Source organism: Toxorhynchites rutilus, chromosome 2 (genome assembly GCF_029784135.1).
Source record: "Toxorhynchites rutilus septentrionalis strain SRP chromosome 2, ASM2978413v1, whole genome shotgun sequence".
NCBI lineage: Eukaryota > Metazoa > Arthropoda > Insecta > Diptera > Culicidae > Toxorhynchites > Toxorhynchites rutilus.
Window position 1 is genome coordinate 126,116,724 of NC_073745.1, and position 14,306 is coordinate 126,131,029.

Below are 14,306 nucleotides of genomic sequence, written 5' to 3' on the forward strand. Positions count from 1 at the left end.
AACTCCAGCCGTTTGCACTAAACCAGGATTGTTTTGCCACCGGTGGGAGGTTGGAATGCGCCATCCGCTGCAGTATCGTATTGCTGAGGGCGGTCAGGTATCTGCCCTACCGCTGGTTTTCGATCAAAAAACTGACAGTCCTGGCTACTATCGTCGAGTCTATGAGTAGATCGAAAGGAGATTCTACAATTTCAACGCAGACAGCAGGTGAGGCGGCTGCTGATGATAGCTTTGGCCACCCGTAGCCGGATCTTCCTGTTGTTGCTCCGGTGCAGTTTGGAAAAAGTTTTCAACAGATTCAACCGGGTGGCACAGTTCTTCTTAACTTCCTCGAAATGGCGGTGGAAGTTACGTTTTTGATAAACCAATATTCCGAAGATCCTTAGCGTTTTTCGGCGAGGGATGTTGTTTTTGTATAGCTGGACCCTGACGTCTGTCGCTGCATATCACCATATGGCCGCTCTTCTCTGCTGATCGTCTAAATCCTCTCTCGGCCGCTCACCGGCCGAGGGCATTGGTAGCTGATGCTTGGAATCCTATGAGTGTCACCCACTGCAATCAGAAGAATGTCGTCCGCGTAGACAAACACGAAGACTCCCCCAGGCAGGACCTGTAACAGGTCATTCTTGGCCACGAGAAAAAGGGTGACGACAAGAACAGAACCTTGAGGTACTCCTGTTTCCTCGTGGTAACTCGGGAGCTGATGTTACCAGTTTTGATCTCAAAGGTTAGGCGTGTGGCGAAGTTCTTGATGATGTGCAGTAATTTACCGTCTACCCCCCCCAATCTGCCAGAGTTTTCAGCACTAACGGGATCCATGTTCTGTTGTAAGCCTAACTAGAACTGCTTCGGCAGTCGCCGCCAACAAAAAGTGACCTGACTAGAAAATGAATTGACTAGCGTTGACTTGCGAGGATGCCTGGTGAACTAGTCCAGTCAGTGGTTATTTTAACTGACTCGACTATTCACTAACAGTTTTAACAGTTCTGCATCTTCACTCAACTGACTTCAATCCACATTTCCATTTCCCCCTGATACTTATTCATACCCGTGTACGCAATATTATTTTTGAGTCCATATAAAGAGGAACGAAAACATGATTTCTGATGCAAAAAAGAAGATAGGGGAAGTGGGGGCATAGTGGTCACCCCTAAGGAATAAGCCCATTTCCAGCGTCCACATACCTCTTCAATTCCCGTTTCTCGAAGAATATTAAAGTTCAACTCATTGTTGTTCAAGATAGCAAACGGCTTTTAGCTTTAAAAATCAAAATAGAACACGTTTCATCATTAGAAAAAAAGGTGAAAAATCGAACTTTTTTTTGCTTGGAGGGAAAGGGTGTCACCTAATGGGGGCAAAGTGGTCACTCGCACATATCAAGCAAAATGGCATAGATTTATGCGTTTTTTTCGTCTAAATTTGTTCAAATCATATTCGATATAGTAGGTACATGTATGAAATAAGCTTGGTCTATTCACCTAGAGTCTCAATTTAAATTTTCTCATGCATACATAAACGTAGTAAGGTACACATAAAGTTTTACATAATGAGGCTTGGTTTAGTTGGAGTGGCATATTTATCCAGGGTCAACGCCATAAAAGGATCCTCTTCAAAAGCAGAATGTGATGCGGTATATCAGCTTTAATAAACAGAACATTGTAAGTCGTTAATCACCTATGACCACTTTGCCCCCAAACATCAAAGTAATTTCTATGCGAATTAATCGCTGAGATTAAACAAAATATTTGTTCACCTCTCCTAGAATATGTGAACAGTCGTCCAAACTGATGATTTGTCCAATATATCGGATTGTATAAACTAAATTTCACAAGAAATTCCTTAGATACCATGCGCACAGAACTACGACCGAATGGTTATCGAGAGAGCAATTTCTGTTTTTATTTATATTTTGATATGCGACAGCTCTATTGAAGTACAGGGTGACTCAAAAGTCATTGAATTCTTCAAACGTAAGGTGACTATCAATACAGCATCTATAGTCAATAGTTATACTACCAAACAAGCAGGTGATCACTTTGCCCCCCATGACCAATTTGCCCCCACTACCCCTACCCCATCAATGGACGGTTTATTTTCTATCCATAGTGAACTCAAACCAACGAACTTAGACATTTATCAAGTATGCTATAAAGGTCCTCGCGTTAGTATTAGTTAGTATTAGGCGTGCAAAATAGCGCACACACACTGCCCGTTATTTTATACGTGTAAGTAATTTTCGTGTATGATACAAAAGAATCTAGCTCATCTGTAGTGTATGTCAAACCACGTTGAACTCAAACATCGATGCACGCACATGTACATGGGAGAGAGAAAGAGAGGAACGTATTCGTTTTGGGGGAAGTCACTACAAAATGCAATGAGGACAATTTGACTGGGAAGAATGAAATTATATAGTCGAGTCGGTAGAGGAACATAGCGACTAAACGCCCGACTGACTGTTCAGTCGTTTCGGCGGAGAAACTGCGTGAAGAAGCCAAAAGTCATTACTAACTGACTATGGATATAGTCAGTTAGATAGTCAGCTGACTATCCTCAGTTGACTATGACTATGCAGAGCCCTGGTTGTTGGTGCCCTGACTCGGTCGGAATGCGAACTGTCGATAGTCCAATTTCCTGTTTTCGGTTAGAAAGGTGACCAGTCGTCTGTTTCATTCTTTCCAGGATCTTGGATGAACACGAGGTTAAGGAAATTGAACGGTAGGCTTTCACGTTCTTGCAGGTTTGGCCGACCTTAGGTATGGATATTACTAGCTGTGTCTCCAATCCTCGGGGAATTCGTGTGTACTCCACAGGTCGTTAAAGATGCTGAGAAGGACGGACAGTCCGAGCGGGGACAGCTGTTTCAGCATCTTATAGTCGATACCGCCAGGGCCAGTGGACTCACCGTAGGGCGACGGAAGCTGCTGACCGAAATGATATCCACTCCGTGATATATTATTATTTTCTTTCAGTCCTTCCCTGTGCGCAATCTAATCCTGTCTATCGATCATTTTAATGGGCTACTACACTCAAAGTTAATTTTTAGCACATGTCATGGCATTACATGAGCCGAAAAATAACACAAAATGCTCTATTCCCCAATGCGTGTTAATCATTTGTATAATATATACGCTAGAGTCAATATGAGCCAAATTGAGCGAGCGAAACAGGCGAAACATAGTTTGCCAAATACACAACCCAGACAGAGAAAAATATCTATTCGCGTTCATGCTTTTCTATTTCCTCTTAGAATACATTTTTTAACGTCATTTTATGATGAGGTGTAATTTTATGATGAGGTTAATTATCATGCTTTTGTTCAAAAGTACTTGTAGCTATATGGATAGCGTTGTCGTATGAAACAGCTTTGCATTTCAGACGGCCTTGGTTCGATCCCAGTTGACGTCGTATAGACTTTTCCTTCCACAATCCCAAATGAAATGAAGAAAGAAAAAAAAAGAGATGTCTGCTCCCATACATACAAACCTTTTTTAAGCTTTTAAAACAGCTTAAAACAGCATTTCCTTTTTTTAACAAGGATCACTATTCAGTGTTTTTCGCACTGGTGTACATGGAAACCATGACGGAACCATGGGAACCATACTGGTCGAAAATGGGTTGCAATTCGCCAACACCGTCAATCCAACACGCACCCGATTTGGTTCGGATTTTCTGTTTCCTTTCTGAGTGTTCTTCAGTGCCCCTTCAGACATCGAGCAATCAACAGTGCATGTTAATCTTGCGAGATAATTCGAAAATATGCTCAAATTAGCGTTTTATTGCTTCACGAAACTTTCGCGCCCCTCATTCAGTGAAAGCATTTATTTATTGGCATTTATTTTTTTTGCGGCCCGCGACACCATGGCTAGCACGTGTTTGTGGCTCCTCTGAAGAAAATGTTGAGAATCGCTGATCTAGATCTTCACAGTCGAAACGTAGAGAAAACTGCCAATACTGAGTGAGAAATTCGAGAATACGCTTGCATTAGTAGAAGTACACCATTACTGCCATTTGAATGATATTTTGTTCAAATCGTAAATGATATGAAATTTGCCACCAAATACAATTATTCCGCACCATTCTTGGTCGCAATTTTTGTGTTTTATACAATCCAAATCAGGCTGCACATCGGGTTTAACGACGCTTTTCGCAAGTATCACGACTGGAGACAGCAGAAACCGTCAGCGGGCATGATGAATAGACCAAGTGGAACCAAGTATTTCACAAGAGAAGGCAAACAAAAATAAAATAAATCGGTATTCATATTTTATTCACCATAATCTAAACTGAGCTATTCATTTATTATCACTTACAAAATTGCGAATGGAACGTTTTAGAGAAATATAATTAAGTAAATATAAGTCAACAGTAAAATTTTAAAAGAGCACCATTGTGTCGAACGTAAACGTTATATCTACTAGCCATTGAACTAATCCTGGTTACCTAAGTCCTCACCCTTCAAAACATCTATCATCCTAGTATTATTATTATTAATATTATTTATTGCTATTATATTGCTTGAGTGTATAGTTGCGTATGTGTACATAACATATTGAATATGTGTTGGTGCTTAGTTTTCGATGAAACTGGTCATCCGGTATATTATCGATCACAATTAAATTTGCTTCTGACTATGTGTATAGTACGAATGTGTTGCTACTTGTAGGGTATGGCAACTGCGGATAAAACAACACAGATAGAAGAATTTCCAGTATCAGAATCAGCTAGCGGTTCTAAAAACAGAACAGGAACGATAAAGAAGAATCCGCCAATCTCGCACAGGGATCTGGTGACTTCACCGGAGAATAAAAATATAGCGGTAACAGATACTAGGCCCCGTACCTAGAAGGTAGTAGAGAGCAACAGCACAAAGTAGATAAGGTCTGTTCTATTTTGATGGCTTCAAAGATTGTCCGCTGCTGTTACTATACACATAGTCCTAAGAAAGGAGAGATCAAGCAGTGAAGTTATATTCAACAGCACACTGTAACACAGATCTTGAACAAAAAAAAAGTGTTTAGGGGTCTCTCCTAAAACTTCGACAGGTAATTCGAGCCTAGATGTTTCAGTGAAACGGAAATTAAGTAGATCATAAACAGTGTCGAGATGGTTATGGTCATCCAACCAAGGAATGTGATTTCGGTTTGCGGTGGATGCACGTGATCCAGCAGCCCAAGCCAACCTCCCTTCTCCACCAGCCAAGAACTGAGATCTTCCTCGATAACATCGGCAGTTCCTTCGATTAGCTGCTGCAAGTAGTCATAGTGGTCCTGGCGAACGCAATCTACGGCTAATCCGCCAGCAATGGCAAAAAGCGAGATCACTTTGCCCCACGTAACTTCTGTTTTGAACAAATCTTTAGCCACTACGTGAAGCAGATAGCAGACCGAATCTGGTTCAGTTAGTTCGCCCCAGGGTTCGAGTGAAATTTGGCGGCTTACATTCGTGTACAGACGGGGATGCATTCGTTCCAGTTCTTCGCCCATTCCGTTCAAAATAGGAGACGTTTCTCTCACAACCACACAGTTAGGAACTTCCATCGTGCTGCGCAATCGCTGCAGAATTTTACGATTCAGTAGACCGGAACGCTTCAGTCGAGCGCGGATGTATTCGCCACACAGGCATTTTCCCTGTTGAAAAAGAAAGAAAAGAATAAGTTGACCTTCGGTGGAGCTACTTGATCAAGTCGGAAAATGTTGGTGATAATTTTATTAATACAACACATGGTTGTTATGTTTTCCTGCAACTCTAACGAATTTTTTGAACTCTGAACCTGATCGTGTTAGTGTGCGTTCGACTGCTCAATCTCTTATCTGTGTTGATTGTCGAGGATCATCGCATGCAGTTCATGAATGACTGACTACAAAACGAGAAATAAGCGATGCCGATAGAAGAAACCACTTCCTTTTTGGAATCATCTGCTTTACAAAAAGCAGAAAGCTTCTTTACCTGACTAATTACATCTTGCGTGGTGGTAAGATGATGGATCGGACTACGTTTGTTGGTCCAGCCGACAACGTTTGTAAACTTGTTAGTCGGTGTCTGTGGTGACATTTTGCCTGTTCGTAGCGTGAACAGTGGCCATCTAATTGTACGCCGGCCAATCCGATAGTTGTTTGTTTGTTTTATGGTCCACACAGCTTCTCACTAAATTAATCTTGTAACGTTAACACAACGTGTAGCAATTGTTTTTATTTTTTACACTGATTAGTTAGATAATCTTGTCGTGACCAGCTGCTGCTGTTGCTCTTCTTTCTGCTTTTGTTACTAGAGTTGTGAGTTGCGAGATCGAGCCGACGATCGCGATCAGACTGGTACTTGAGTGCTGAAATAAAAGCATGGCTGGTAGAACAACAAATTGAAATTTGCGATAGGGTTACTAATATACTCCATTTCATAACTATTTTATTAATTTATCAATTTTAATTACAAATCATCTTAAGGCTGGTTTAATTTTTTTTTAAATTTTTTATTTGAGAGGTTTTCAGCTTCCTGGGCTGGTTCGCCTCTTTATCGACGACATTGCCGCAAGGTTTCGTTGGGAACATATTGCACATAAAATTATCACATAAAAATTGTACGTAAAAATTAAACACATATAAATCATTTTGCGAAACATAACTTAACGAAGAACTAGCTGTTTGCTTGTTGGACCAGAAGGCAAGGATGTCTTCGACCCATGGCTCCAGGCCAGTGGAGAGGAAGCCGTGCCGTTGAAGATGCCGAAGTGTTCTTATTTACCTTCATCGTGGAGGGGAAGGAACAAGGATCTTTTTGTCTGATCCATTGTTCAGACGCTAGATCTTAAAAAATAGTTCGGCATGTTTTAGGTAGCAGACAAGCGCTGCTACTCTTGCTGGATCGTTCCTCAAGATGTCTCCTACACTCCCGTTGATTCCATGAAGGTTTCGCAGATCATCAAATTTCGGGCAACCACACAAGAAGTGCTTGACGGAGTTGTGGATTTGGCAAAGGTCGCAGAGTAGATGGAAGGGTCCTCTATTGAATCCGTGTGAGACCGAGCAGTGACCGGTCCTCAGTCTGGACAGGATTCGTTGTTCTCTCATTCGTTTAACATCGTCAAACCTGGAAATCGTGCCCTTGACTTTTCTGAGGAACTGCCCCTTCTCTGCGAACCACCTTCCGGTCCAAAAGGTTCGGAAAGAGTTGGTGATCCATAACTCCACATCGTCAAGCGGCACATCCCGAGTGAAGAACGGTCTGGTGTGATCGATTCCGACAAACCGGTCGGCCGCTTCATTCCTTGCGATGCCGTTGTGTCCGGGGACTCACATGAGCACAGTGTCGGGCAATATGTAGTTCCTGATGGCCTGTACCCATGGATGTTTGGACCTGGTCGCACCGATGGCATCAATGGCGCTTGCCGAATCGGAGACGATCAACAACGGCTTGGAATATGGAGTTGTAGTTGCCTCGAAGATGCCGGTCACTTCGGCCGAGAAGACCTGGCAGATGTCCGCGAGTTTCTTGCTGGAAATCAGACTATTATTATTATCGCTTACCCCAAATCCAACTCCCGATGGTCCTTTTAGAGACGGTATTTTTCTGCTATGATGGCCTTGAAATATTCTAGCAGACCGATCCAGCTCGCCCCGGCTCGAAAGTTGTCCCTAATACCGTTCTCGACGAGAACAGTTGGGAACCTCCAGCCGTTCGCAACAAACCAGGATTGTTTAGCCACCGGGGGGAGGTTGGAATGCACCGTGTTGCTAAGGGCGGTCAGGTGGGTTTCCCCTCTATCGCTGGTTTTCGACAAGAAAATGGCAGTCCTGACTACGATCACCGAGTCTGTGATTAGATCGAAAGGAGGTTCTACAATTTCAGCGCCGACAGAGGCAGCTGGTGTTGATGGCAGGAGACCGGAGACAGTCCGTAGTGCTTTGTTGTAGATCGATGCCAGAGATTTTGGGAACTTGTCTCCAGCCAAACACGTCAGTTCAAGGCCATAGGTGAGGCGGCTGCTGATGATGGCTTTGGCCACCCGTAGCCGAACATTTCTGTTGTTGCTCCGGTGCGGCTTGGAAATGGTTTTCAACAGATTCAACCGGGTGGCACAGCTCTTCTTGACTTCCTCGAAATGGCGGAGGAAGCTCTCTCGGCCGCCCACCGGCCGATGGCCTTGATAGCTGCCTGTATCCTGATGCGTGGAATCCTATGGGTGTCACCATCAGAAGAATGTCGTCCGCGTAGACTCCCCCAGGCAGGACCTGGAACAGGCTATTCATGGCGACGAGAAAGAGGGTGACGACAAGAACAGAACCTTGAGGTACTCCTGTTTCCTCGTGGAAAGCTCGGGAACTGATGTTACCAATTTTGACCTTAAAGGTTCGGCGTGTGGCGAAGTTCTTGATGAAGTGCAGTAATTTCCCGTCTACGCCCCAATCTGCCAGAGTTTTCAGCACTAACGGGATCCATGTTCTGTTGTATGCCTTTTCCAGGTCCAGTGCTACCATCTCCATGTGCTGACGGTTCCTGTTGGCTTCGGCTATCACGTCTCCGAGGGTCGCGAAGTAGTTGTTGGTGCCCATACCTGGTCGAAAGGCGAACTGATGATAGTCCAATTTTCAATTTTTCGGTTTAGAGTTCCCGTGAACGCGAAAGCGAACAAACACTTTTTTGTTAATAACTCATCAGTTTATATATAAAACTCGAGGTAAACATCTTGAAGCGATAGGATCAAATATTTTCTAGTTTTAAACGCAATTCATATTGATAAAAATGGATTAACACGCTGACTGCCACGTCAGTCACCGGTGACTGACACCGAGTTTCCGCTTAGTATAACATATGATAAAAAAACTTTCAACACATTTTGGCTGGTTCGTCACTTTAACTTCCATTTTTGGGAAAACGTCGGGAGTGAGAATTGAACTCGTGACCTTTAGCGTGAGAGGTATGGATGTTACCACTACGCCAGATCGCCTCCTAATAGAAGCTTATAAGCTATAAGCATTCCCTTTCGAACAAACATACCTTTCACTACGATAAGAAACGTTGGCTCTTATACGTTTAAAAATTTCCATAGAGTTGCTTTAAAACCATGGCACTCAACGTGTTAATTCAATATTTCACTACGATTCTGAATTTCCACCGTGGAATCGAGATATTGGTGAATTATCCATAGTTCACCGATTTCGGTGAACGTGAACGTGAAAATAGTGGTGAATATAGACGTCAGTGTTTTCAGTGAAAATTTCCTTATGGATGAAATTTAATTCAACCAGATCTCTGCACGGGTTGAAAAACTTCGTTGCTTCGGGTTGATTTGAGAATAACTGTATACTGAATCCGAATTAATATATTGAAGCTCGATGTTTATTTATTTCACGCTTACTGGCGAACTATTAATATGAACGTGAACGTGAGCAAAAATATTCTATTCATCATTTGTTCGCAATGTGGGAAACCGTGAAATGATCGTACTATTCCACCACCTGTTCAAGTTCAAGTTCACGGGAACTCTAAACTAGACTTTAGAGGCCGTCCACATATCACGTGGACAATTTTAGGGGGAGCTGGGGTAAGATTGAGTTCACGTGGACAGGAAATTTTTTCAAATATAATCGTCTATACATTCAAAATTAAATTAAATAATACAGATTCAAGAATTTCAATAAACGGATTGAGCCGCCTGAGAGTGCTGCCCGACCAAAGGTTCTTATATTTTGACGTAGGACTACGTCTAACCGGAAGATATAGGGGGTGAAATGGAAATATAGGCACTGAACAAGTAGGAAAAAATGCAAGATTTGGAACGCTTATAACTCGAGCATTTCTCAATAGATCGCAAAGGTTTTTGCATCAATTGATAGGAAATATATCTACGCATCTATCATAACGAATAACATTTCATTTTTCTTGAGATAAATAATTGAATAATTGTGAAATATCAAGCATTGTCAAAATGCATTATGTGCCCATTTTTGATTGGTCCATTTTGTGCTCCTAAAATCGTTCCGACCAAAACGGGCAACCAGAGCAGCAGCGAAATAGAATGAAGCACGATTGGAAAGGAAAAAAAAAAATGAACGAAACATTGGTCGCAGTCTCACACATGCATAATTCTCGAGCCAGCCAGTCAGCTTAAAAATCCCCGCTCCGCTGCCGTAACGATCATTCTCATTCAAACCGTACACCACATCGGTTCGCATCACAACACATCAACAAACCAACCCAAGCAGCCATGTCTGGACATGGTAAAGGAGGAAAAGTGAAGGGAAAGGCAAAATCCCGCTACCGCAAGGGTAGCTAGGCCAAGCGCGTTAGTACCAGTGCACCAGTCAACCTAGCCGGCGTTATATAGTTTCGGCCGCCGGAGTGATCGAGTTAGCTGGCAAAGCTGCTCGCGACGATAAGAAAATCCGCATTAGGAACAGAACACATTCGGTTCGGTGGACATCAAGACAACAGGCAGTTGCAGCGAGTGGCGAGTGGCAAACGCAATCGCAAAACGGCATCGGGTAGCAGAAGAAAAATGTTTGTTCTTTAAACAAACTGCTTTGGTGGCAAATCCAGAACAAGGCGGCATCGAGGGCGTTCGAAATGGTTTTTTTCAAAACCACGAGTACTAAGTTTTCTAAATTGGAACCATTCCATAAAACAAGGCGCTTTTCAGGGCCATTAAACCTTCCAAAAAAGAGTTTAGGAAATACAGTTCAATGCTTTCTAAAACATTATCCAAAATAATAATAAAACACAAATTGATTTTTTCATAATTTGTTTGCCAGGATCTGATGAGTATGTGAATTTGGCAGTTGTTCTGAGCTTATTGATAGTTGGGGACTTTCCTGATTATTCAATTTTCACCAATTCTTAAATTGTTTCCAGATTGAAAGTACAGTAATTTACAATTAGTTCGACATTTAGCTAATTGGACGGACATGTAATGCGACTTATTTAGTTGGACATTTTTGTAAACATAGAGATCCAAATTATGACCCCACATTGAAAGTCGACACTGTACCTCTGTCATCGCAAATGCATCGGCATCGTGGACGTAACAAAGGAGGACAAGTTAAGGGAAAGGCAAAGTCTCACTCGAACCGTGCAGGTCTCCAGTTCCCTGTTGGTCGCATTCACTGATTGCTCCGTAAGGGTAACTAGGCCGAACGGATTGGTGCCGGAGCACCAGTATACCTAACAGCGATTATAGAGTTTCGGCCGTCGGAGTGCTCGAGTTGACTTGCAAAGCTGCTCACGACAATCAGAAAACCCGCATCAAGAACAGAGCAGCTTCGGTTCGGCGCTCATCAAGGCAACAATTAGTTTCAGTGAGTGGCAAAGTGTTTCTCCGGCACGTCGCATTAAATGTAATTTACTGAACAACATGTCACAAGCTGGATGGGAAGAAATTTTCCAACTGTGAAAGCTGTGGCGAGTGGCAAACGCAATAGCTAAACATTAAGGTTTAACCGAACAAGATGGGAATATCGAGTGATAACAAAAACACAACACCAAAGGTTCTTTTCAGAACCATCAACATATTCATAAAGAGTAAACAGTAAACTAATCCATTTTTCAGGTAGATAGGTAGGTATTCACGTAGGAGAAGAAAATAAAACAATATATTTAAAATATATATTTAACAAAAGCTGTCCCCTTTGTATAGTCCTACGTCACTCCGGTTATGTCCCCGACATTATCCACCCGTCTTTTTTTCTCATATCATTAAACTTCTTCAGTGAAATCTGTACTACAAGAATATCTCACGTAAACTGTGAATGACCAAGCTATTTCCTATAATCGAACTTTTATAGTTACGGGGTATAGCTCAAAACTATAAAAATTCAACGATTCTATAATGGTTGAGATTTCATGATATGCGTAAACTGTTTTTTTTACCAAATATAGTTTTCTATACATTTCGTTGTATCTCGAGAATAGTTAGTCTTAGGATCATAATGTTGTCGTAACCAGGAATTTTATCTAATTAATCGTTTCAATCAAGCACAATACTTGCACAAAATCAAGCTCTCGCTATACCAAACTCTCACCTCTCAATATTCTGACATGTGTACCATGACGGGTTTATGGTGATATACTTCTACGCGCCTTGATGTTTACAGGAGATTGGAGAATATGTTCGGTTTGCATTACCGATTCTCTCTGTATAATGCTTTCTCATTGCGTTATTAGCTACCATTCTTAGTTCTGATATTTTCAGGTTAAGAGTTTGTCAATTCATCAAAACCACAAAACAGATGAATCGCTAGTTATTTTCAAGACTAGAAGTGTTATGATCGGATTAATTCTAATAATATTCGGTATTCCTATCTCCCACAAATGTCTGTCTTTTCATACAGAATTTCGTGTAAAATTGTTCTTCCAAAGTATTTCAATTTCGTCAATTTCTAGGAATCGATATTTACATTTGCGTGAGATGGTCCATGCACCACTAGTCGTCAAACTTAAAACAATTGAGATAGTATTGTAATAAAAATATATAAAAATATACATGGAATTATGTATCTGATTGGGAATATTTCAGAAGGTGATAGAAAATCATATTTGATGAAAAAAAGTCACAGGAGGGTTGTGTCCGAGACACGACCGCATAGTTGACGTAGGATTCCGTTAGGCTATCTGTTGATTTTGGATGTTGTTTGGATATGATACATCGCTAAACTCTTTTTTTTTTTTATCCAAAATATATATTTTTATTAAGGCTCATATGGCGTCAACCTGACGGGGCCGGGAGTTCAATATTTCGACAATGTTTGCCTTATAACTATGTTAGTAATATGTAACCGATTACTCGCGGTTGGCTCGAGGTTAGTATTACAAGTGTTTTCGTAATTGTGATGTTGCTGTCTTCAATGATCTGTGCCTGTGCCCGACACGGGATACTTCCTATTGGGATGCAGCTGACCATTAATCAGCAACGCCCCCCTAGTCTGTACCCCATATCTAGCGTGGTGCGTCTTCTCGAGGAATCCAGGATAGAATGGTCAAATTCCCTAGTAATTCGTTAAACTCTTTGTTATGATTTGGTTTTAATGTCACATTTGGTTAGGGAACACATTTCAGTAGGAACAAAAGTTCCCCCTACTTTCATGTATTTGCAATGTCGATTTCCCCCAGACAGCTTGGTTTTGATGTCTCTGTTAGAGAATAAATTTCGGTAGGAACAAAAACTCCCTCTACATTCATGTATTTGCAATGTCGATTTCCCCCAGACAGCTTGGTTTTGATGTCTCTGTTAGGGAATACATTTCGGTAGGAACAAAAGTTCCCCCTACTTTCATGTATTTGTAATGCCGATTTCCCCCAAACAGCTTGGTTTTGATGTCTCTGTTAGGGACCTGCCGCATATGTCGTCAATTTCGACCAATCAGAAGTGGATAGGGGTTGAGATGACATATATATTTTTTTTTAATATAAAAAAATTGTTATGGAGTGCCAAAATCGATTGACGCAAAAATTTCATCAATCTATCATAAAATGACTGAGCAATAAGCGTTTGAAATTGGACAATTTTCAAGATGTGCTCGATTTTCGATTTTCAATTTGTACCCCAATAAGTTCCCGAAAGACGTAATCCTACGTCAAAAATCCTTCTACGCATATGGTCAATTCTCAACTAGGACAGAGATGTTGAACTTTTCTTGAGCCTAATTTTATGCCTTGAACTGACTCTAATTTAGAAAGTACGCTACTTAAAATAATTATGCTGCTAATTTGGAAGTTGAAAAAATTTGGTGTAGGATGCAGTAAAAAAATTAAATAAATGGAACCAAGTAACTTTTAGAAGTAAAGAAGAATTAAAAATTTGTGTTTTTATGGGTTTCATTAATTTTTCAAAAATGCATGATAAACTGGATTGTTTCTATCAATCAAATTGAAGCTCTCCAACCACTCTACAATTCCTTCCTTGACATCACACTGTTATCCTTCTGGCTACCTTCCACTAATTTGAATGTTTCACAACAGAATTTTATGTAAAATTTTCTCACCTTTCAAATGAAAGCAATTGAATCGTGTTAAGCAGCGTACTTTTTGAATTAAAGAATCAAAGCCAGTTTAAGGCAAAAAACCGGTCTCTAGGAAAGTTCAATACTTTTTTCATAGTTGAGATTTCACCATAAGCGTGGAAGATTTTTTTCATCCAATATGATCTTCTATCATTTCCGGACCTAACAACCTGTATACAACAATATTTTAAACAAATATAATAGTTTTCGATATTTCATTCAATTTGTGAGAAACTTTTCTCAACAGATTAAACATTTCTTTAAATTTTCATAGAAAGTTAATTAATTTCTCAAAAACTAGTTTGGAGAGGATCG

The 14,306-nt window shown here is 41.0% G+C and overlaps 1 protein-coding gene across 1 annotated transcript; it reads right to left on the reverse strand.

The window, feature by feature from the left end:
- Positions 1 to 4,249: 4,249 nt before the first annotated feature.
- LOC129767656 (bcl-2-related ovarian killer protein) lies at positions 4,250 to 6,303 on the reverse strand. Its single transcript, XM_055768756.1, has 2 exons — positions 5,950 to 6,303; positions 4,250 to 5,630 (listed from the first exon to the last, which is right to left on the reverse strand). Exons 1-2 carry the CDS (start codon positions 6,052 to 6,054, stop codon positions 5,031 to 5,033), a joined length of 705 nt encoding a protein of 234 aa, XP_055624731.1. The 5' UTR covers positions 6,055 to 6,303; the 3' UTR covers positions 4,250 to 5,030.
- Positions 6,304 to 14,306: the final 8,003 nt, after the last annotated feature.